The 24,383-nt window shown below is 37.9% G+C and overlaps 1 protein-coding gene across 1 annotated transcript in view; it reads left to right on the top strand.

The window, feature by feature from the left end:
- Lekr1 (leucine, glutamate and lysine rich 1) overlaps nt 1–24,383 on the top strand; it is a 175,402-nt gene that overhangs the window by 5,876 nt on the left and 145,143 nt on the right. Inside the window, exon 3 of the mRNA XM_026392929.2 lies at nt 10,845–11,059. Coding sequence (XP_026248714.2) covers nt 10,845–11,059 — 215 coding nt within the window. The remainder of the gene's footprint in view (nt 1–10,844; nt 11,060–24,383) is intronic.

Raw genomic sequence — 24,383 nt, 5'->3', positions numbered from 1 at the left:
CTTCAGATCCTAATCACCTGTCAAAAAGAAGATATAAAGTGACATTAGAATAATCCTCTGGAGCTGGAGTTGTAGCTCAGTGGTAGAGTGCTTCCTTGCATGTGACAGGCTCCGGGTTCCATCCTCACCATCACATAATAAATAAATAAAGGTATTGTGTCCATCTACTACAACAACATCAACAACAAAATTTAAAAATTAACCTTCTGTTAGACAGTATGTGATTTAAGTTCCATATTACTAATCCCTGTTAAGAGAATGGAGAAGGTGGAAAGAAGAATCCTGAATATTCGGGTAGTCAAAGGGCAGCTTTATATAGGACATGGAACTGTGTTACTGGTCCTTAGAGGATATTTCTGTAGGCCAAAGGCACAGAAACTTTCTGGTGAGGAAAACATAGCCAGGTTAGACAATGTGTAACAACTTTAGTGCTTTGAATGCGTAAAACATTTATTTTAATGAGTTGAAGAGTGTATGTTCTCTTGGGCACTTTAAATTGTTTTAAAAATGCCAAAACCAAGCATTTTATGAATCTGTAGTTAGACTCTAAAGCAGGAATGGCCGGCAGCTGTTGAGGCAGTGCAGAGAACTAGGGACACCTGGAGGGGCTCAGCTGCCCACTTCCCTGGACAAATGTGCTGGTTGTAGCTTTCAAGCTACCCAGTCTTTAGAACTTGAAATCTTCAGGCCTAAGTTGGATACATTTATACAAAAAGTATTTGTTATGCTTGTTATATATTCTGGATGCTTGATTATAAATCAGCTGAAATGTGTTCATGCTTCCCAAAGCTTATAAAAATAGTTTTTAAAAATAAACATTTGTTTTCCATAACTTCTTACTTATGTTTGATTTGTCTACAATGTCCATAATTTAATTAGTTTAATTGCCTAGTTATTGGGCAATATATCTATTTAGTCAGCTTGCATATATTACTTTATACAGAACCATGTAAAATATATGGATATACAGGTTGAGCATCCCTAATTTGAAATCCAAGATCCTGCAAAATTCAAAACTTTTTGAAGGCCAATATGATGTTATAATTGAAAATTCCGTACCACAAAACTTTGTTTCAAGCACATTAAATATATTGAATAAAAATTATTCATAAAAGGTAAATATGAAATCTAAATGAATTAATTATTTAGACTTTAGTTCCAAGATCACTGTTATGGTTTGGATCTGGAATATCTCCCAGAATCTCATGTGTTGAAGATTTAGTCCCAAAGCAGCAGTGTCCAGGGGTAGGACTTTTGGGAGATGATTGGATCATGAGTACTGTAACCTAATCAGTGGATTAATCTGTTTAGTGGATTAACAATTTAAATGGATTACTGGGAGGAGGTGGAAACTGTAGGTCATGGGGCATAGTTAGAGGAAGTAGGTCACTGGGGGTATACCCTTTGGGTCTGTGTCTTGTCCCTCTCCCCTCCCCCCCCAGCATTTTTCTTCCACCATGATGTTCTTCCTCACTTCAAGCCCAGCGCAATGGACCCAGCCAGCTATTGATTAAAACCTGTGACACTCTGAGCCAAAATAAATTTTTCCTCCTTTAAGTTATTTGTGTCAAGTATTTTTGTTCACAACAGTGAAAAGCTAACGATCTCATTATTTGTGTGTACTTATACCCACGTCTGAAAAAGATGAAATCTGAAATACTTCTGGTCCCAAGCATTTTACATAAGGGATAATTGGCCTGTGTAGGTTATAGTGGTATCAGGGACATTTCAGATTAGAACCAATGCATTTTTAAGATGAAGAAAAATAATATTTTCCATAATGTCTTGGAAAATGTGCTTTATTTCCTTATTGGAGAAAAAAAATCGAGTTGGGTGTATCTGTGTGGTGATGGGTCTGTTAAAGCTGTTCCCCTATTCTTTCCTGTTCTTGTGTTAAACTTTTTGTGTCACTGTATGTTGACTTCTCTTTCTAGAGAAACTCCTCCTTGTGCTTTCTTTCTGGCAGAGGCAAGGAAGTATTGTGTAGGGGCAGAGAGGAGGAGGTGAGGGACCTTTCTTATTTATTTTTTTCTACTTTTGTTATGTGACATGGAAATATGGATGGTTGATGCTTTAGAATGCAAAAATGGCTGTATTACATTATACTGTTTTTTAGCAAAATAAGTAGTGGGGAAAGGAGAATTGCAAGAAAATGTGAAGAAGTTAAGGAATGATGATAAGCTTCAGTTGGAGAATCCGCCACCTGCCTAGGAGGCAGATTGTTAAATCACCCTTCCCTGGTCACATATATCAAGGGAACCTTAGGAAAGAAGACATGAGATAACCTTTGACTTCATTTCCTGGGTCTTTTTGCTTTTTATCATGATGTTTGACCAAACACAGAACTTCTAGAACTTCTATCCTCTTGCCTGGCTGAAGATGTAAGAGGCCATTGACTAGACAGGAAGGCCACTCTTGTCCCCTTTGTCTACTGCTGGATAGTACATTTCTGTTCTGTCTGTACTTAGACCATATCTCCAGATCTGCTCTTCTGTGGTCTGTGCAGATTCCTATCTCTCTGACCTCAGGTGATCAGCAGTGATACTGGAATATTCGTCCCTCATTCTGAAAGCAGAGTACAGTACCATTCTAAGTTTAAACAATTCATAATTTAAAACTAAAGTAATATAGGTCAGCCAAGTAATGATTCATTATCTCTCCCCTTCATGAATATCAGTTCACTTTAGAGACTTGTGAAGTCCTCTTTTTAGAAAAAAATCAGTGAATAATTTTCCTTTGGCTATTTTTGCTGGGGTTCACAGGAGCAGCCAACACAACAGTAGCAAACTAGTAGAAAATTCAGTTCATTTGCACAAGCAAAATTGATCTCTTATTTTTAAAATGGTGACAAAATGAAGGCTTGTTAGGATTTTAGTTTTAGGAGATCTTTCTTAACACATGACACAGTGAAATAAAGAGACCAGAATTGTTTATTTTGCACAATAGAAGTGGCGGTGCGGGACTGCAGAGCACACTGTTCCTTCTGGGTAGCAATCCCTTTCCCCAGCACAAACAGCTCATTCTGTCCTGTTTCAGTAATTTTAGTACTTTGGAACTTTAAAATTTATTCAGAATAACAGTTTTATATTTCCAAGCACAGATTGTCATTGCCAGAAAAAATAAACTTGATTTTCCAGGTCATTTTGGGCCATAGTGGCTAAGTTCAGATTTTGTGCTAAATTAGAGTAGTGGGAAACAGAAAATGGTCATGGAAATGTTAGACCATACATCCTGGAAAGTGGAGATATATGTGTATTTCTCTGTGTGGTATATTTCTAAGCAACTGTAGTTTTAAAACTTAATGACAAAAATGTAGTTATGAATTTGGAGAGATTGTTCACCTAATGTTTTGATCCAAAATAGTTCAGTAGGAAAAACAGTTTGTTTCCAGAATATTATTATGAGTCGTGAAAATTTTGTCAGTTTGTAGTCAAAACTACTTTTGCCAACTGGCCATAGAAGAGCATGAAGTTTACTAAAGTTTCCTAACAGAAAAGCAGGCATTGGGGGAAATATACTTTGGAAGCATATTTATGTAGATGTAAGTGTGTCATGTGTAATTATAGATTATGAAGCCTGATAGTGCTCATCAAAATGTCTTTTTAAATTAATTTATGGAATTTTAATCCCAGATTGATTTATTTTTATTTTTATTATTTGAATATTAAGCTTATTTTAAGATAATTGTAGGTTCATTTGCAGTTGTATGAAATCATACCTTGTATCCTTTCCTCGGCTTTTCCTGGGGTAACACTTGGCAAAACTAAAGAATAGTGTCACATCCAGGATACTGATGATGGCTACAGCACAGTGGTTCCTCATGTGCCCTTCCTTCTCTATCTGCATTCTCTACCGCATTCCCAGTAGCTTCCTCAGTCCTCTTCCCTCCCTCCAGCCCAGGACACTACCTTGGAACACTGATCTGAGGTTGAGTCATTTTGTTCTTTCAATAATGTTATTTAAATGCAGTTCTGCATTTTGTAACCTTTTGGGATTGACTTCTTTTTACTCTGGAGCTTCATGTGGGTTATTGTTTATATTATTAGTTTATTTATTTTTATTGCTAGGTGGTATTCCATGTTGGGAGCACACCAATTTTTTCATTCACCTGCTGAAGAGTATCCGTGTTTCTTCTGGGTTTTGTCTGTCACATATAAAGCTGCTATGAACATTTGTTTATGGGGCTGTATGTTTTCATTCTCCTAGGATAAATGCCTAAGAGATTAATTGATAGGTTGTATGGTAGTTACATGTCAGGTTTTTTAAGATACTGCTAAGTCATTGCAGAGTGGCTATACCATTTTACACTCTTACCCGCAGTAGGTGAGTGATCCAGCTTCTCCATGTTTTTGCTGGCATTTGAAGCTGTCACTAGTGTGCAGTGATAGATGTTGTGGTTTAATTTGCATTTTCCTGTGGCTAGTAATGTTGATTCTCTTATCTTGTGCTTATTTGGCATTGTATATTCTCCTCTGTGAAGTGTCTTCTCATGAATCTTTTGCTCATTTTTTAATTGGACTTTTTTAAACTGTTGAGTTTTGAGAATTTTTTACATAATGTAGGTACTGATCAGAATATGGTTTGATAATATTTTCTCATGGTCTATAGCTTTTTTTGTCATTTTCACAGTTTTTAATTATTATTTTTTTTGCAAAGCAAAAGTATTTCATTTTGATGAAGTCCAGGTTATTAAATTTTCCATTTGTGGGTCATGCGTTTGGTATCAAGTATAAGAAGTTTTTTTTATAAGTATAAATGGAATGTTATTGCACCAAATTAACACATTTCAATACATAAATTTTTAGAAGTGTAAGAACTTTTTTTAATATTTATTTTTCAGTTTTCAGTGGACACAACATCCTTTTTTAAATTTTATTTTATTATTTTTATGTGGTGCTGAGATCAAACCCAGCGCCCCACGCATGCCAGGTGAGGGTGCTACCACTTGAGCCACATTCCCAGCCCTGTAAAAACTTTTTGACTAGTTTAGATCCAAAGTATTTCTCCTGTTCCTTTTCTAAAATCTTACTTTTATGTTTTACATGGTTCATTTTGAATGTACTCTTGTAACTAGGCATGAGGTATAGGTTCTTTTTTATTTTTTTTAACCTATGACTAGCCAATTGTACAAGCACATTTGTTGAAAAGGCTATCTTTCCTTCATTAAATTTCTTTTGTACCTTTAAAAAAATCAGTTTGGCATATTTATATAGCTTCATTTCTAGGTTTTGTATTCTGGTCCATCAATGTATGTTCTTTTCCTTCTGTCAGAACCACACAGTCTAGATTACTGTGGCTATACAGTTTATCTTAAAATCAGATAGAGTGATCCCTCTCATTTTATTATTCTTTTTTTTTCAGGATTGTTTTGGCTCTTCTAGTTCCTTTGACTGACTTTCTATCTCCTCCTCCTATTATTATTATTATTATTATTATTATTATTATTATTTTGTGCTGGGGATTGAACCTGGGATGTTCTATCACTGAGCTACTTTCCCAGTCTTTTTTGTTTTTAATTTTGAGACAGAGTCTTGCTAAGTTGCCCAGGCTGGCCTGGAACCTGCAGTCCTCCTGCCTCAACCTCTCAGTTGCTGGGATTATAGGCATGTGGCACTATACCTGCTTCCATATAAATTTGAGAATAATTATAACTGTATCTACAAAGAATCTTGCTGGTATTTTTGTAGGAATTGAATAATACCTATGTAATATTTTAAGTTTTCCAACCCATAAACAGAGCATGTCTTTCCATTTATTTGGATCTTCAGTTTATTTTATTGTTTTCAGCATGTAAATCCTGTGCATATTTTGTTAGTTCTACACCTAAGTATTAATTTTTTTTTGAGCAGTTGTAGTTGTTATTTTGTTATTTATTTATGCTGTGCTGGCCTCAAACCTTGGGCCTTTAGCGTTGCTAGTTGAGCACTGCACTGCCAAGCTACATCCCCAGCCCTGAGGTCTGTATTTTAATTTCAGTGTTTTTGTGCTCATTGGAAATATATGTAAGAATAACTAATTTTTCTACATGTACCTGAGTCATGCAGTCTTGCTAAACTACTACTTCTAAGTTTTGTTATAGATTCCGTGGAATTTTTTATGTAGACAATCATGTCATCTCAAATAGGGACAGTTTTGTTTCTTCCTTCCAATATGTATGCCCTTTATTTCCCCTTCCTTCTTGCTTTAGCTACAACTTCCAATAGCCTATTGAACAAGGGCAGTGAGAGTAGACATCTTTGCCTTTTTCCCAATCTTAGGGGAAAAGCACCTTAGACTCAGTATTAATAGAAGGTAGCTGTAGGTTCTTTTGGATACCAGCTTTTTGCTGGTTTGATTTTTAAATTGGTGCAGCAAGTTAACTTAATAAAGAGGAGCAGTCCTGATGGCCTAGAAAATGGTCAGGTGGTTTGTGTGACTAATGGCTCCAAGGGTTTATTGTCCTCTCTCAAAATTTTTCTGCCACTCTGAATGAAATTTAGTAGTCAAACCCTTATTGTTTTGAATAAAGGCATTTAAAAAAATGAAAAAAATCTCTTAAAAGGCCTAAGGTTTTCTAGTGCTGTTACTCTTACCTTTGTGCATAGTTTCTTTTCTCCTTATCCAAGCATAGAAGGCATGGGATGGGTGGGAGAAGAAAGGAGAGGCACAGATTTTGGAACAAACAGTGCCTCAGCTGGGCACCAGGGGGGTGCTAAGTGCCTTTTCTAGCTGAAGTACAGACAGGACTCTCAAAAAGGACCTGAAGCTTAACTTAACCTTTTAAAAAGTTGACATGATTTTTTTATATTAAATAACTATAATTTGAAAAGTACAAAGTGCATTTGGGAGGTTTGTTTTGTGATTTGTTTCCCAATGACTCTGCATTTATTAATGCCGCCTCCAAAGTGCACATTGTAGCAGCAGAAGCAGTCTGCTAATGATAGCCCTTTTGTCAAGAATGACAGCGTATCATTATTTTACTTTCAAAACTAGGAGATGATATAACACCACGTTATAAGAATGAAGCACAAATTATATTTCACAAAAAAACAGCTTTTACTTTCTTCATTTGGAAACATAATTACAATATTTCATATCTTCTCAAGTCTCACAAAAATGTCCTAAGTAATTAGCCCATATAGACACTAAAAATTTAAAAAGGTTATTACATTTTTTGTTTGCAATTTTGCTTATAGAAAATTATTTTCAATTTAATGGCATTGAGTGCAGTACCCTTACCATAGTTCATCTGGGGGTTCTGGTTGCCCCAGCTGAAGTCTGGAGCCATTCTTGTGGAACTATTATTATAGTTTTATTGTTTTGATTTCTAGATCATAATGAATATCATTTTTTCTTTTTTGCTGAACTTCTAGAAAACCTCTTCTCTGAAATGATTGCCTCACTTATTTCAACTTTTCGTCTTTTGATAGCTATGATTAATGTTATTTATTCTAATAGCTTTCACAATGTGAAGTTTAAACTATTTCTGTTTTGTGCATCAAACTGCAAATATATTCGGTCCTTTAAGGGTTTTCTTTAGATTAAGGATAAGGCCCTTTTTTTTAGATGCAGGGCAAGAACTGTGATTAGTAAGCAAAGGTTAAGGAGGAAAGTGTTTTGGAGTAAGCGATATAATTTTCAAATTGATGAGGAGGAACCAAAACTCTAGATGGGCAAAGGAATTATGATAAAAATACCCATCTGCTCTGAATTAATTGAGATCTCTTTACCTGGGTGAATTATTTTCCTGGGAGATGATAGTGGCTTTGAATGGGATCACAGAACCACTCTTTATTATCTTTGAGGACTCGTAGAAAGAGAATAGTACATAAACCCTGTTCCATGTATGAAATGCCTATAAATTATAATCAGTGAGCTTAATTTCAATTCCAGACAAGATTTTAGAATAGATTGTTAAAAGGTGGTTTGTGAGGCTATATTATCCAAAATGGTAACTCTTGGACCAATTTTATATTAATAGGCAGCATGTAGATCTTGCCATTTCATTTTTTAAGACCCAGTAACTGTATTAGACATAGAATACATGGACTTTGTGAAGATACTTGATAAAGTTTGTAATATTCTTGAAGAAAGTGTGAAGAATTTTAGGCTGTTTACGAAGATAACTGGGTAGTTTAACAATCAGATGAAGAGTTGTACCTGGAATGGACTGAGTAATGGATCAGTGTTTGCCAGGGTGATATGACATGCTATAAAAATTCTAGCCTCAGTGTTTCTAAATCAAAGCAATAGGTGGATAAAATGACTTATAAGGATCAAACTTGCAAAAGACACAAAGCTGAGAATTTTCTGGATACCAAACTTAACAAATAAAGGTTGAATCTGGATATATATCTCATGATCTATGATCTCTCTATATGTTTAAGATTATATAAGAGAGATATTTACATTTATAGTTCTGTACTTGGATCTGAAAAGCTGAATGCTCACATCATAGAATGGGAAGTATTAATTTCAAGGAAGATGTAGCTTAATGTGGAAAAGAGAATAGTGGAAGAAGATTGGGCGTGGATCCCAAGACAGCCAGGTCTTAAGAAGGACTAAGCAGGGAACTGAAAAGTCACTAGGCATAAGACAGTGACTGGTTCCATTTTTGCTTTCTCTCTCTGGAGCCACAGTGTTGCCTTGGCTTCTCTGTGCATTCGTCTGCTCATTCTTCCGTCTCATTCAAGTACTGTGGCTTACTCTAGGTCTTGCACATGACCCTCTCCCTTATGGTTACTGCAGAGGTAACCCAAATGCTTGACTCGTCAACACTTACAGATATAGTGGCTTATCCCAGCCTAGAGATTGATTCCTTTGGGTCCAGTGTCTAATTCTGGTTCATGAATCAACAATGGCTAGGCTGGATAGGTAGACAGAGTCTTAGTCTCATTCCTGCCCAGAACAGCCAAGGCTGTGGAAAGTGGTATCAGTGAGAAGGAAATGATTGGCATATTCAGTATAATGAGACATGGGGTTTGCACTGTAGTATTTTTTTAAAAAACAGGGAATTGTTTATCATAAAAGCTAGTTGCAGTACATAATAGCAACATAAAATTGCTAAAAGTAAAATGAGCAATATATTCTAGGGTAGTATTTGAAGATATTAGTAATGATATTACTACTGAGACTTTAGAATAAGGGATGTTTGAGTCCTCTCTTATTGTGTTGTAAGACCAAAATATTCAATTCTGAAATATTCAATTCTGAGCAATATACTTTGAAATGCATAGAACCTTTAAACACACTCAGAAAATTATCTGGAATGAGAAAGAACTTCAGAAACATTGTGTGTGGTAAGCAGTTAAAGGGATTGGAGGTGTTGATCTGGAGAAGCAAAAGCATGACATATTCCAATTAGCTGTCTTCAAATATTACAGAGACCTTGGTGTGAAAGGCTGTTGGTGTTTGGGGACGTTCTGCATGGTTACTAGGGGGTACAAGGATTGGTGTATGCTCTGGGGTGGCAGATTTGGGGCAAACATGAGAAAAGGTTTCCTGAGAAACAGAAGTGGCAGAAATAGGACAGCCTGCTTTGGAAAGTAGTTTCCCATCCTTTGGAATGTTGAAACATGAGCTGGACAACATCCAGGCTGGATGAACCCACCTCAGTGAACCTGTTCAGAGACTGAACCATATTTCTCATGATTTTTTTCAAACCCCGATGTTTCATAAATCAGTGACAGAGGAGTGATGTAGGCACTCACATTTTGTATTATGATTTTAATTTGAAGTTTTTATTAATATTTAAATTAGTCTACTTTTACTTATTAAAAATTTGTTATTACTCTCTTTCTGCTGACATTTGTTTAGTGGCGTTGCTAGGTGGTACCGCTTAGTTAAAGGAGCAGCTTCTGTTGTCTCAAGGGAGGTTGCATGAAGAATATAAGTACTTCTGAAATCATCCAAGAGTTGGTTTCACCTTACTGCCCTAGAGCAAATATTTTATGAATCTATCTCTTAACCCTCATGAAATGTAAAACAAGCAGAGGCTGCTCGAGGAATCTTCATACTTGAGACTAAAAACTGACTCTTTCCTGACTCTACTGAAATGCCATTTTTCACTGGCCCTGTGCCGTCAGAACCCCAGGCACAGTTCATCTGAGGGAAGTAAGGGGATTTAGCTGACACAGAGGGTAGATAATACAATACAAATGGCTGGATACATAAATAGTACTGGTTTTAAGAGTTTTAATCTCAACTTCTCCACATATCATCTGGTTATTTAATGTCACTAGTCTCCGTTTTTAATCTGAAAATGGGTATAATCATATCTATTAAGGGGACAAGAACTGGTCAAGGGAGAAGTAGTTAAATTCAAAATGTTTTTCTATTTATAGTTTTGTGACAGACTGTTAAATTCTGTAAAAATCATAAAATGTTGAAAGTGAATAAGAATCTAGAGTGAATAAGAATTTCATTTGGTTCAATGCCATAATTTTGCAAATGAGGAAAATAATATCTGAAAAAGCTAGGAGGCTTCTCCAGGATCAAAGAGATGATTGGTGGTGAAAGGGCAGTGATTTCTTCCAACTTTATGGAAAACTCATCTTAAAACAAGAATTGTAGAGACGTTTTCACCATTTTTAGTTTTATTTTATGGAAAATATTTCAAGAGAAAATCTTTCCTAGAGATATCACAGAGACTCTTCTATAGTTCCAAGACTTGTGTCTCTTTAGAGTCAATATGCTAGGTTTTAAAACTTTATCCAGATGTGGGCGGTATTATTACTCCATGGTATAGGACAGTCTGTATTTACTTTTCTCTGACCAGTATGGTTGCAATATAACATCTTCAGTTGAACTTTATTTTTCAGGGCTAAAACAATATCATTTCTGTAAACATGTGTTCTATTTTCTAGATGTCTCCTGAAGAAAAGGTTTGCAAATACTGTGGAGTCAGCTATCTAATTCTTCATGAATTTAAGGCTATGGAAGAAAAAATGAAAGCAATGGAAAAAGAGATGAAATTTTACCAAGAAAGTGTAGAACGTGAAAGGAGACTTCAAGAAAAGCTGCAGTCGCTTAGCCGAGATTTTGAACAGTACAAAATTGACAGTGAATCCAAAACAGAAAGGTTGGAATGTTTTTCTTCTCTATAATTTTTTAGTTTCAAAGAAAGTATGGAAAACAGATTTTGATGTTTTTCTAGAATTTCCTTACCAAGTATAATTTACACTTGAATATAGTTGAGTGGTCATTAATTATATTAATAGTTACTAAATATAATTATTAGTTTGAAGCTTTGTTCTGAGGAATGTATTTACTATCTGAATAATTAGAAACCAATTACTTTGGTAACTCTTAAGTTGATGGATCAATTTTTTCCCCATACATATACACATCTTATTTTTCTAGGAAGATTTATTTATTAAAATTCAACTTTTGATACCCAACATTTGTATTGAAATGGCTTTGGCTTTTAAAGCTTAATAGAATAAGGACTTTGTGTTTTGAAAAGAATACCAAGACATTAAAACTAGTACATGATTTTAAGTTATTGAAATTGGAATAAAATTGAAAAACAAGATGTTAATAGTATAGAATGGAATCAGCAATTTATTCTGTCTAAAGACCCATTGGTAATGAACTTATATAGATGCTTCTCCACAAGGTTTTTTGTTGGTGTTTTATGGTCTTTCCTTTTTCCTATGAAGGACAATTTTTTTTTGGTTTAAAATATTAACGATTGATGCTAGTAAGCCCTCAGTTAATGAATTTGGAGAATATCATGTCCATGTAAAAGTAGTTATATTTTATTATAAAATTTCATATAAAAGTATATAACTTCATTAATTGCCAAAGGAATCAGATATTTTTTAGTCCTTTACCAAGAAAATTTTGTTATAGTTTCTTCAGTTTCAAATCTGGGTCATAAAATATTTTATAGTATTTGAGAGGGAAAATTAAACAAAATTAAAGATTTGAAATATTCAGTTTAAAAGTTTAAATTTGAAGGGTTTCTTCCTGTCAGGGATTCTTTTGCTTGGTGTTGTTTGCACTTTACTTTCTTTAGTGAAATGTTGTATTATGCATGTTGGATATAAACATGTGAAGTAAAAACAACAAAGAAAACCAACAGGCAGGAGAGTCCCTTTTTACCCCGTGGTTGCCTTCTTACACGAGTCAAAGCACTTTGATTGGTTTGGTACATGCCTTTCTCGATCTTCATGGTGCCTTTACCTGTGCTGTGGGTACATTTCTTTGATTTGGCATCACAGCTTTGAGCAGCCTGGACTGTAAGTGCATAGTCAGCGTGTGGTTCTGTGACCTGGCCACTCAGCCACAACCTGCTGCCCTTCCCTGTAGAGATGCTTTCTCTAGCACAACAGGCCTGAGATGACTTAGCCATTTCTCTTTTCAACCTGTATGTTATTTCTGTTTTTTTTTTTTTAATATTTATTTATTTATTTATTTATTTTAAATCTTTGGTGGACACAACATCTTTGTTGGTATGTGGTGCTGAGGATCGAACCCGGGCCGCACGTATGCCAGGTGAGCGCGCTACCGCTTGAGCCACATCCCCAGCCCTATTTCTGGTTTTTATTACTGCACCCAGCCCGGGATAAATTCTTAAAAGTGAGATTGCTGAAAGAAAGCCAGTGCTGCTTTCAAGTTCTGGTGCGGGCTGTGCCAGATTGCCTTGGAGAAGGCAGCATTAACTATATGCAGCCAGTAGCTCGTCAAGCATCCATTTCCCCCCATCTTATTGATATTGGTTTCTTAATTTTTCTCAGTATCTTGAGTGAAAAAATATTACCTCATAATTGTCTTTTGCTGTTGCTAAGGAGGGTGATCACTTTTCATATTTAATAGGTATTTATATTTCTTCCTCTGTTGCTTGCCTATGTATGTAAATTGCCCAGTTTCTATTGGATTGTTTATTTTTACGAGTTTTAAATATATTGTGACTTAATATATGTTGTTAATATTTTCTCAGAGTTGTTTGTCTTTTTTTCTTGTTTACTTTTGGCTGCACTTTGTTTTCATTTGTAGAAAATAATATTCTGTGCCAAATTCTGGTCCATTAGAGTTCTGTGCCAAGTTCTTTTGGTTGCAAATAACAGAAACTTACTCTTTTTAACACTAACCTAGAAACAAAAAGGGACTTATTGGAGAAGCATGAGATGGTAGCTCATTGGTAGAAAGCAAACACTCAGGTACACTGGTTTTGAAATCAGACAGTAAGAGAACTTGCTTGGGGATCTGGAGGTCTCTTTGGAGTGAATGAACTCCCGTTTTTCTTCCTTGCATTATTTCATCAAGATTGGAATCCCAGTAAAGGGTTTTGTTGGCTTCACGAGGATTACCTGACCATCCCCAACCCCTTTGAGCTGGAGGAAGGGGAAACCTTGACCTTGATTGACAGTTATGTGAAGACTTTATACAAGGAAGGAAAAGATTTTCACCAAAGAGAAATTAGACTCTTATTATAAGAAGAAGAGGGAGTAGATTCAGGCAAGTAAAAACAACATATGTTTAAAAACTTAACAGTATTATCTTGGAATTAGCTTTGTAATATCTTTGGAATTAATTTTCATATAATGTGAGGTAGGTTATTATTTCATGTTTGTTGTTGCTTTCCAGATGTCTGGTTTGTTATCCTAATATCATTCATTAAATTCTTTCTCTTTTCTCCTCTGATTTTCCGTGCCATCTATTCATTTCTCTTCTTGTCTATTTGTGGACCCTGCATTTTGTACTGTTGACTTACTGTCTGTCAGTGGGCCCGTACCATACTTTTGCTGAGCTAATCTTTGTTTTGCTTTTCAAGTTGTCCTGGCTTTTCTAGTGTATTTTCTCTTCTGGATAAATTCTAGAGCCAACGCTAACCAGATTTCATAAAACATTTCGTGTTGTGATTTAGGCTGGGGTTAAATTTATTTTCTAGAGCAATTATATATCTTGAGAATTGATATTTTTATAATCTTGAGTCTTCTTATCCTGTAATGTAGTATTCCCCTCCTGACTATTTATTCAGAAGTTCTTTGAACCTCTCAATAAAAGTCTTTATTTTCTTGCATATTCTGAATTGGTTTAGCCCCTGGACACATAATTTCTGTTGGTATTTGGAATCAAACATTTTTCATTACATTTTCTAATTTTGTTAATGCTATTGATTTTTATATATTGTGATTTTGTATCTAACTCCCTTGCTGAATTTTTTATTAGTTGTATGTTTTCCAGTTGATTTTGATGAATATATATGTTATATATATTCATAACACACAAAAGCATGCACATTAAAATTGATATATCATGCAGATAGACTTATCTTTTTATTTCCAATTGTTATATCTCCCCTTGCCCTTCTTCTTATTACTCTGGATTGGACATGTAGAACAGTATTAAATAATAAACCTGGAAGTTCATCTTTGTCATTATTTCTGATTTGATGTGAATTTGTACAGTGTATTTCTGTGTTAAATAGAATGTTTGCTCTAAGTCTTTAGAAAATGTCCTGTTATCAATTTAAGAATTTCTTTTTTTATTCCTAGCTCTTCCAGTTTTTCAAAAACTCAGAAATTGTAACTGGATTTTAATAAGTGCTTTTCTGTCTTCTGTTGTGATGATCATATGATTTCTCTCCTTAATCTGTTTATATAATAAATAGTACTAATGGGTTTTCTAATATGAAGGTATACTCACATTTTTGGTATAAAACCATTCTGGTCACAGTATATTCGTTGGGATTCCCTGATATTTATGCATGTGTTTCCTTCCTTCATGATTATTGCCACAGATGAAAGTACTCTGTACTATTTTCTATAAATATTCTTTTAAATATATATAATTTCTGTGATTATAATAAGCAGAAAAACTTTATCATTTGCCATAGATAGAAGGTCAAAAATAAATATGTAATTATTAAAATAGTTTTTGGTGTCTCTGTAAACACTAAAGTAATGTCCATACTACTGTGATGTGTGAAATAGTTTCTGAAGAGCTTTGTTCTTCTCATAGTGTTGGATTAATATGCTAATATATTACAAAAAGTTTTGAACTGTGTTCACATGTGAAGTGTCTGTAGTTTTATTTTTTATGGTGCCAAGACTGGCTTATACTAGTTTAATTTGAAATAAGTTAAGAGCCTTTCATCTTTTGTACACCAGACATTTTGAATAACATAGCATTGCCTGTTCATGCAGGTTTGGTAGACCTCTGAGGTAAAAAGTGTCTTGTGTCTTTTTTGGGTGGTCAAACTTTGGTGACCCTTTGTGTTTCCTCTGTAATTATTGTTTTACTTGTGGATTTTTACCTCCTCTTGAGTCAGTTTTGGAAATTCACATTTTTTTAGACAATCAAGAATTTCACTTGGCATTTCATGCATCTTGGAATTTAGTAATATGTAGTATTTTCTTATTTAAAAGGTCATTCTCTATGTTTTTATGTTCTCCCTTTCTTTCTTCCTTGAGTCGGTTATTTGTGTTTGGTTGAAAAAGAACCAAAGGGGGCTGGGGAGGGAAACTTTCCAAGGAAAGTAAACAGATTGTCCCTTTTATTGTCCTTTTCAAAGGAGCAGATTTGGTTTCATCAGTCAAACTGGTTTATTTTCTGTTTGTTTTCTATTTCTGTGAATTGGATTCCCCCTTTTTTCCTTCCTTCTCCTCTCTCTCTTCCCCTGCCCCCCACCCCAGGGCTGGGAATTGAACCTGGGGTTTTGCATGTTTAGGCAAATGCTCAACCATTGAGCTAGATCTGCAGCTGTGTTTTCTATTTCATTGATTTATGCTCTTATTTGTATTCATTTGGAAACTTTTAATTTCTAGTTCTCTTGGTAGTTATGGGAGTGAAGTCTTGGTTAATTTATATTCAGTCTCTTATAAAGTTATCAAGTTTTCCTGAGGTGACAAGAGAACCACAAATCTTTTGATAATAGTACTCTATTTTCATTTACTTCTAAATTAGATAAAAGTTTAGTTTTTATTTTTTAATTAAAAAAATACTTGGAAGAATGCTTTTATATTTCTCAATGGGTAGATTTTTGTGGCTACCCTTTTATTTACATCTGTTTTCTTCAAGTGTGGACAGAGAATATAGCCAATTTTGGAGAACTTAAGAACTTAATATACAGTAAATTTTTGGAAATATTTCATAGATACTTGAAAACGGTACATTATGGCATAGCTTTTTAGTAAATCCATCAAATTTCACTGGCAAATTGTGCTATTCAGATTCTATAGACCTTACTTTTGCTGTTTCATGGACATGTGGTGTCTTGTTGTTTTTTCAATTCCCTAATGACATGACATTGAACATCATTTACATGCTCACCATCTGTATATCTTCTTTGGTGAAGTGTTTATTTTTGCCCATTTTTGAATCAGATAGTTTGTGTTTTTATTTTTGATTTTTTATAGTTCTTTGTTCATTTTGGATAGCAGTCCTTTGTCAGAAGTGTTTTTGTAAATATTTTCTGCTGGTTTGTGGCTTGCCTTCTCATTTGTTGGACATTGACTTTTACAGAGTCGAGGTTTTTAATTTTAATGAAGTCTAGATTGTTGAGTCTGTTGGAGTGTGCGTACCATGCACTCTCACCAGCAGCCGGGACGCCCTGTGTGGTGAAGTAGACCTTTCACATCATCAGAGTGGCACACTCATGGCAGGCAGATGCTCATTTCAGAGAGCTGACGGGCCATAATATGTCAGGTTAGTGTCTGAGATAGTTCTGTTTAGAATTTAATTGGTTTTAAATTTTAACTTTTATTTTGAGATAATTGTAGTTCAGACATATTCATAAGTAAGCCTGGAGGGCCTGTGTTCCCTTCATCTAATGGTGACATCTTGTATCACTGAAGTTTCCTTTTGAAACTCCGGTCATATGACTGTTAGCTTTTTTGTTATCATCCCATAGTTCCAGAAGGCTTTGTTATTAATTTGTTTGTTTTCGTGTGTATTTTCTTTCTGTTCATATTGAACAAATTCTGTTGATTTCTTTTAAAGTTTCTGTTCTCTGTCATTCACTGTTCTTTTTCATCCAGTGAATTTATTTTAGTTATTGTATTTTTTAGTTTTTAACTTTCTATTTGTTCTATTTTTGATTTCTATATTTTCTTTTTTCTCAAGAGAGTTTGTAAAATTTTTTTTTCTTTTTTCTTTTTGAGACAGGATCTCACTAAGTTGCTTAGGGTGATGAGGTAGCCTCCAACTTGCGATCCTCCTGCCTCAGCCTTCTGAGCTGCTGGGATTATAGGCTTGTGCCACCATGCCTGGCTGTAATTGAATCTGAAAGCATTTTTGTGATGGCTGCTTTATAATCCTTGATTCCCTTCATCTGATTCATCTCAGTGTTAGGTCTATTAATTTTCTTTCCTCATTAACATTGTGATTTCCTGATACTGACTTGATAAATGTTTTTCAGTTGTATCCTGGTTATTGTGGAGGTTACACTATGAGACTCTTGATCCACTTAACTGGTAAGGCAATTTTTTGTGATTGTTCCTGTAAGCATGTTTCTGGAAGAGATTAGTGTTTGAGTTGGTAAACTGAAAAGAAGATTGTTTTCATCAATATGGGTGGACATCTTCCAGAATGTTGAGGACTTGAGTAGTGTGAAGAGGCTTAAGAATGGTGAATCCGTTCTTCCTTCTTGAGCTGGGGGGCATCCACCCTCTCCTGCCCCCAGACATCAGTGCTTCTGGTGTTCAGGCCTTTGGACTTGGACAAAGGTTTCCACTCCTGGCTCCCTGGTTTGCAGGCCTTCAGTCTTGGACTAGAAGCACACTGGCTGCTTTCCTGTGCTACCAGCTTGCAGATGGCAGATCATGGGACTTTTTAGCTTTCATAATCATGTGTGCTAGTCCCTCATAATAAATCTCTTTCTGTATATCTCTCCCCATCTGTCGTCTTGTTCCTGTTTCTCTGGAGAACCCTGACTAATGCAGCACATGTGTATGTCCAGTTTCCCACTGGGCCCCCTGACACTGCTTCAGGAAAGGTGGGGCCCTGACTCACTGCCTCATATCAGATTGGTGGAGTGGAACTTCCTCTGCCCCCTCAGTCTCATTTATACCTTTCTGGCAAAAGTAGGTCACCAGCTTGCACTGCCTGTCTCTCTGTGGGGGACGCAAGATCAACTCCCTGCTGCTAAACCCACTGTTATCAGGAGGGCCGGCCTATACTGTTTTGTTTCTGTGGCTTAGGGACAGGAACTTGGCTCTCTGCATCCTGCTGGCATTGAGGGATGGGAGAGGTGGAGCTAGAGTGCCCCCTACCCCTGCTCCCAGCCACTTCGGGCAGGTCCCACTGACACTAGGGATGCCGAAGCAGAGTATTGAAAGTCTGTATCACCATCTAATTCCAGCTTGCTGACACTATACAGGGCTGGAGACTCCCCAGGGAGACCTGCTGACGTGGGCTTGGGAGTGGAGGTGGAACAGCAGTGCTGGCCAGGCCTGTTCTTAGTGCTTTGTTCAGACTGCTTCCAGTTGAGTATGGAGGTTTAGTCCCACTGGCTCACTGACCCAGGAAAGGAAGGAAACTGGAGAACTCACCACTACCATGTGTACCATACTGCTTCATCTCAGAGCAGGTTGGGGTGGAGCCTCAGCTTCCCCATGGTCCTGCTGACACAGAACTGGTGGGGTAGTTGGAGCATCTTCTGCTTCTGCAGGAGGGAATTAGCTCAGCTCTGGCCGAGCCCCACCACCCCCATACCATTGGGGAGACTTGGAGTGCACCATTTGCTCCCATGCACCAGGGATGGGGTGGCACAGAAGGCAAGTCCCCTACTCACTGGGTCTCCCTGGGGGGCCTCCAACCCTGGATCAAGGGGCAGTGTTTTAGTTGCATTAACTTAGAGGATGGCAGATGTTGCCAAGAACGCTCCTGTCTTCACTTGGACAGCCAGTGGATCAGAGATTTCTTGGAACTTTTTTGGTCTGTGGCGATTGGTGGTTCTGGGTCAGAGACTTCTACAGCGCCTTGTCTGGCATGTATGAGAGACAATAAGGAAACTCAGGAACTTTGTAGCCTTGGTGTTTCTTAAGTTCCCAAATTCCCAGTCCTTCTGTCACACTTTTCCCACCTTTCAGAGTCTTCCTGTGCTTGTCGTGTTGGTGTTTCTCCCACATCAGCTGCAGACCAAAGTCCTCAGGTACGGAGCACACTGTTTCCTCCCTCCTTGTCTCCGTGGTGCATGCGCACAGTAAACAGAAACTGGCAGGTGTTTTATGATTGGTATAAATGATGTTTATGTGAGTCTCCTTGTTACTAGATTTGGCAAGGTGTGGGGATTGGTATTTGTTCAATGATATCGATAGCCTTATGTGTACTTGTTTATCTCTATTACCTGTATAGATTTGAAAGCCCTTCCATGTAGCAGTGTAATGTTGCTATAGAAACATGGTTACCAAAATAAGACATTTTTTTCTGCTGTCTTTTTAAAGGCATTCTTTTCCCTCAAGCTTTTTAATCCTGATAGTTTGAAGCCATCATTTATTGTATTTATTGTCCCACCTTGAGTTTTCCTTTCTTAGCGTTAGTTATTGTTATATTAGATAAAATGCATTTTTATGAGTTGAATCCTACAGTTTTCATCAGGCTGTATCTAATCCACGTAAGAATGAGTGACGTAGGGTGACCAGTGTGGGCTCTGCCATTGCTGAGTCCCTCACCTCACCTTTTCACTTTCTGGACCTTGGTTTCTTCACCTGAAAAACCATCAGAGAATCAGCCATTTCCCCAGGATTCCGTGCACATACCCAGTGCCTGGAGGAATGCTCCCTCACCTTCCTTTTTCCCTCTTTCCATGCTCATCAATTAAGGTAAGTGGTATGCTGGTGCCTTTGTAAACACCACAACATTCTAACCTACCTCCAGCCTCTAAACACTGACTAACACCATAAGGAAATCCTTGGGTCCAGGAAGTACTGCACCTCAGCTCTAGAAATGAGTTCTAGTTTAATTGGCATTGTAAAGTGCCTGACCTGACTTTGACTAGGCCCACAGCCTGTGTTTTTGCTCAAAGGAGTAGAGGATTATATGGAAAGTACAACTTTAGAATGTGATTATTTTATTTATTAGACCCCTCTTCTTTACAAAAAAGATATGAAGTGGTTTAAAAGGACAAGATGAAATTAACATAGGAGGGAGGGATCAGACAAAACCTGAAAAACTAAATCTGTCATCCCCAGTGGTCAATGGTTAAATTCAGCTTTCCTGCTGGTCCTTCTTTCTGTCTGAGCTCCAGGGGTCGCCATGCTGCCAGCTTTTTGCAGGCCTGGTAGTAGAGTGTGCGGGTGGGGGTGGGGGCTGGGGAGGTGGGCTTTAGTTAATTTGTTTAAGCAAGGCTGACTAAACACTAGAGGAAATCCACAGATCAGAGCAGTAGGCCCTGGGGAGGACTTCCCTCTGACAAACAGCCAGACCCATGATGCTGCACTGAGGTGGCTGTTCTTGGAGGGGGCAGCAAAACTATTCTAAAGCTCACAGCCCTAGTTTCCTGCTGTCCTCATCTCTCTACCTCCCCTCACTTGCTTCATGTGCACCCAACTTGAAATAACAAGTCAGATGATTTTTATTTGTTGCAGATTTAAATTAATACATTTTTAAAAGGTGTGCAACTTGGTTTCTTCTTGAATTCTTTACATATTATTTACTTATTTCTAAATGGGAACAGTTTTCAAATTGGAGACAAATGTATCAGTTCATTGATGAGCAGCAACTCCTGCTATAGATGGTTATGCAAACATAAGGAGATTAAATAATGATGCTCATACAACTAGTTAAAGTCTGTCTCTTTTCTATAATATTACCATTTGGATTAATTGAAGAAACCAATAAATATGGCTCAGGCAAACTATGGCAGAGTAAACATGCTGTCATAGGAGGCCTATTCTGCAAGGGAAAGGCACACCAGATGTTAAACCTGGTCTTGTTGGACTGAAGAAACCCAGTTGTTTAAAAAGCCAGTGTTTAAGACAGGCATAATGGCACATGTGTCCAATCTCAGTGACTCAGGAACCTGAAGCAGGAGGATAGCAAGTTCAAGGCCAACCTCGACAACTGTGTCAAAATAAAAATAAGAAGGGCTTTCAATCTTCAGTACTAGAGGAAGAAAAAAAATAAAAGGTGGTATTTAACAAGAGAAAAGGGATGGTTGAGTTGGCAGAACTCTCAGGGAAGCTGTCTCTGGAAGCAATCTGAAGAACTCAACTGGAAAGTTCATATATTATTGGCCTTACATTAAAATAAAGTGAAAGCTTAGTGCAAATGTGAAATTCTTTTCATCAGCCAAAAAGGCTTCACATCTGAAATGGCTAATTTTGACATCCTGTTTGTCTTTGTAGTGCCCCCGGTCCAATTTAGTTCATTGAGTCCCGAAGTCCACCGACACCTCTGTGTCTTCATTCTTTTCTGTCCATCACAGATGTGATGTTTTGTTGTGTCAGCCCCTCATGACAGTGTCTTAAAGTTCCCCTTTGCATTATTATTTCATCATGTCAGCCTGGAGAACCCCTCAGGTGGGTGACTTCAGCTAAACCTACTCTTTGTACTGGTACCTGGTTGCTAGGAACCTGGCACCAGCTATTATTTCCTCTTTCTACAGTATTTTCATCTTTTGCTGTGAACCTCTTCCTTACCAACAGCATTTCTTCTGGACTTTGCAGACAAACTAATGAGACCTGGACTCAGTCCAGGACAGCTTCATGCTCTCTTCCTTCTTGCACCAGCCTGGTCTGCACTTTCTCCCTCCATTTCTCAGCCCACTGTGATCTTGCTCTACTCATCATTTTAAAGGAAAGATTCTAATTCAGGTCACCAATGATTTACATGGTATTAAATAAAAAGTATCTTCATCTTTCCTGACTACTTAGCAGCACTAGATATAGTATTTTACTCCATTATTCGTTTTTCTCCCAGGAAGTCAGATTGTGTTTTTTGTGTGACCTCCTGTGATGCCGTTGCTTCTGTTCCCCTCTCCTGGCCTCTGCACTTCTTCCTCCTGTGTGAGTGCTGGAGCCATCAGGCCTTGTCCAGTGCTGGATTCTCATTTCTTTCTGTATTCTTTTTTCAGTGTCCACTTGAGCTTTTCCACCTCGAGGATTCAGCTTGCCCTCTTTGTGTTGTAGGCATCTGAATCTCTACTCCCATTTTGGCTTTCTCTTCTGGGCTCTAGACTAATCCCTTCAACTTGCTGTTCAATAACTCTACCTGGCTGTATCACAACCCAGATGACCCTGTCTTCCCTTGGCACACCTGCTTCTCTTGTGCTAATACCAGGAAGTGTTGCTCTGTGGTCACTATGCAGCCTCAAGGTAGTGTTAGGATTCTGGGTTTAAATCCTGGCTCCACCAGATGTTTATATTGTGGACTTTGGCAAATTACTTTAATACTCTGCCTCAGCTTCCCACTCTATAAAATGGAAGTAATACTATTACCTATGTTACAGAGTTTTTTAGAGTAAAATATGGGGTTGTGTGAGGTTGATGTCTATGTAAATTTAGTAAAATGTGTGAATCACATGTAACAAACTGATTATGTTTAGCATCCATCCTGTGTATCATCCTTGATTCTTTTCCTGTTTCATCCTCTTCCTCCTGAATATCATGTGTCTCTCAAGCCATACAGTGCCATCCCTAATCCTTGTGTTTGGATATCTACAGTATGACCTTGGCCTGTCCTGCAGAGGCTTAGATCCTGGGGAACAAGTTTGTGATCATGGCAGGTGGAAGATGGCAGGCATGGTTGGGATAATAGACATGCTTATTCCAGGTGGCAGCAGTTCCCAAGTAATCCCAGAGGCCTTTGAAAATTTATTTTATTTTTGATACTGGGGATTGAACTCAGTGATGCTTTGTCACTGAGCTACATTCCCACTTCTCTTTATTTTTGAGACAGGGTCTCACTAAGTTGCTGAAGCTGTTCTTGAACTTGCAATCCTCCTGCCTTAGCTTCTTGAGTCACTGGAATTATAGAAATGTGCCACCATACCTGGCTCCATAAGCCTTTCTTTTATATGTAGGCCAGACAAAGAAGAAGACACAGTGCTAACAGGTTATATAGTAAGTGCATGCTTGCAAGCAGATGTTCATGACCATGAGTACATATACAGAATCAGAGTGTTTATAACTTTTGGCTAAGTACTGAGCTCACCAGAAGCCTCAGCGAGGGAGCCTATCTGTGGCCATCTTGGGCCTGCCCTGCAATCCATCCCTTTAGTGTTCTTCATCATAGTCTATGCAGTTGAGGTCTTCTGCAGTGATTTCTTAGCAAGTAGGGCATTGCTCTGTATCCACAGGCCACAAGAGCAGTACAAGATGCAACAGCATAGGCAGAAGACAAGCTCCATTGCTTAGAATTATTAAAAGCCATCACCCGGTGATGCCTAGACTACCCATCGTTCCTGCAAAGAAACACCAGTTGGTTGTTGTATGCCTGAAACTTCAGAAGTCATATGTGCTAAAGCCATACTAATGTTCTTTCGGTGATCTGGACTATGTGTACACACAACACTCAGTACTAAGCATGCCCCTCTCTGTGCTGCTGCTAACAAATCAAGTGCAGTGCGACTTTGCAGTGCCACCTGATTGAACACCACCTGCTGCTTCATTCCTGGATTAGTTGGGGGCATGCTCAGTAATATACCCTATAGCTACCTGTTCTGGTGGCCTAGCTCCCAGAGCTCTTGCCAGAGAAGTTGACAGCACAGCTGTCAGTACATGTCACTGTGGGGGATGCTTCATTTCTGTTATCCAGATGGAGCTCAGCTCACTGGCTACTTTGTCCTGTAAGTATCGAACCAGACAGTGTCTGTCTTCGACCTCACAGACACCACTGTCCTTACATACATCCCATGGTTGTCCGTGGCTAGAGCCATCAGCGTAGCAAGCACTGGACGGTACAGTGCCTTTCTCCAAGGTATGGGCTTATTTCCGGCACCCTTATAGGTAACAGGCCCTAGCACCTCCTGAAGTCTCTTGTACCTGCCAGCGCCTAGCACACTTGTGCTCTCTTGGCCCCTCTAAATGTCTTAGTGGACATCATTCTGCTGTAAGGAGGGGTGCTAGCCCCTCCATTTTTAGGGCACTATACATAATGCCATCCACCCCTAAATCTCACAGGCATGACAACAAAGCAGCCAGGGGCTCTCCCGACTTCTGTCTAAATTATTTTCCCAAGTTCACCAACTATGCTTTGACAGGAGGAACATGGTGGATTTGATTGTTTCATTTTTTGCATTTCCACTGGCCGGGCTTGCAGGTGTCAGTCTTCATTCTCCTCCTCCTCTTCTGACTCCATTGCACCAGCAAGGGGGCTGGGGGTGTTTTTAAGGTGCAGAGATCCTCCTCCAGTGACCCTACCTGGCTTCCACAGCCTCTTCTTTGTCTTGCACCTCCTTCATCTTGGCAGTCTTTTGGGTTCTGCACTCAGAGCTGTAAGGAACACCCACCCCTCAG

Source organism: Urocitellus parryii, chromosome 2 (assembly GCF_045843805.1).
Source record: "Urocitellus parryii isolate mUroPar1 chromosome 2, mUroPar1.hap1, whole genome shotgun sequence".
Taxonomy (NCBI): Eukaryota; Metazoa; Chordata; class Mammalia; order Rodentia; family Sciuridae; genus Urocitellus; species Urocitellus parryii.
This window is presented reverse-complemented; position numbering and strand designations above follow the sequence as displayed.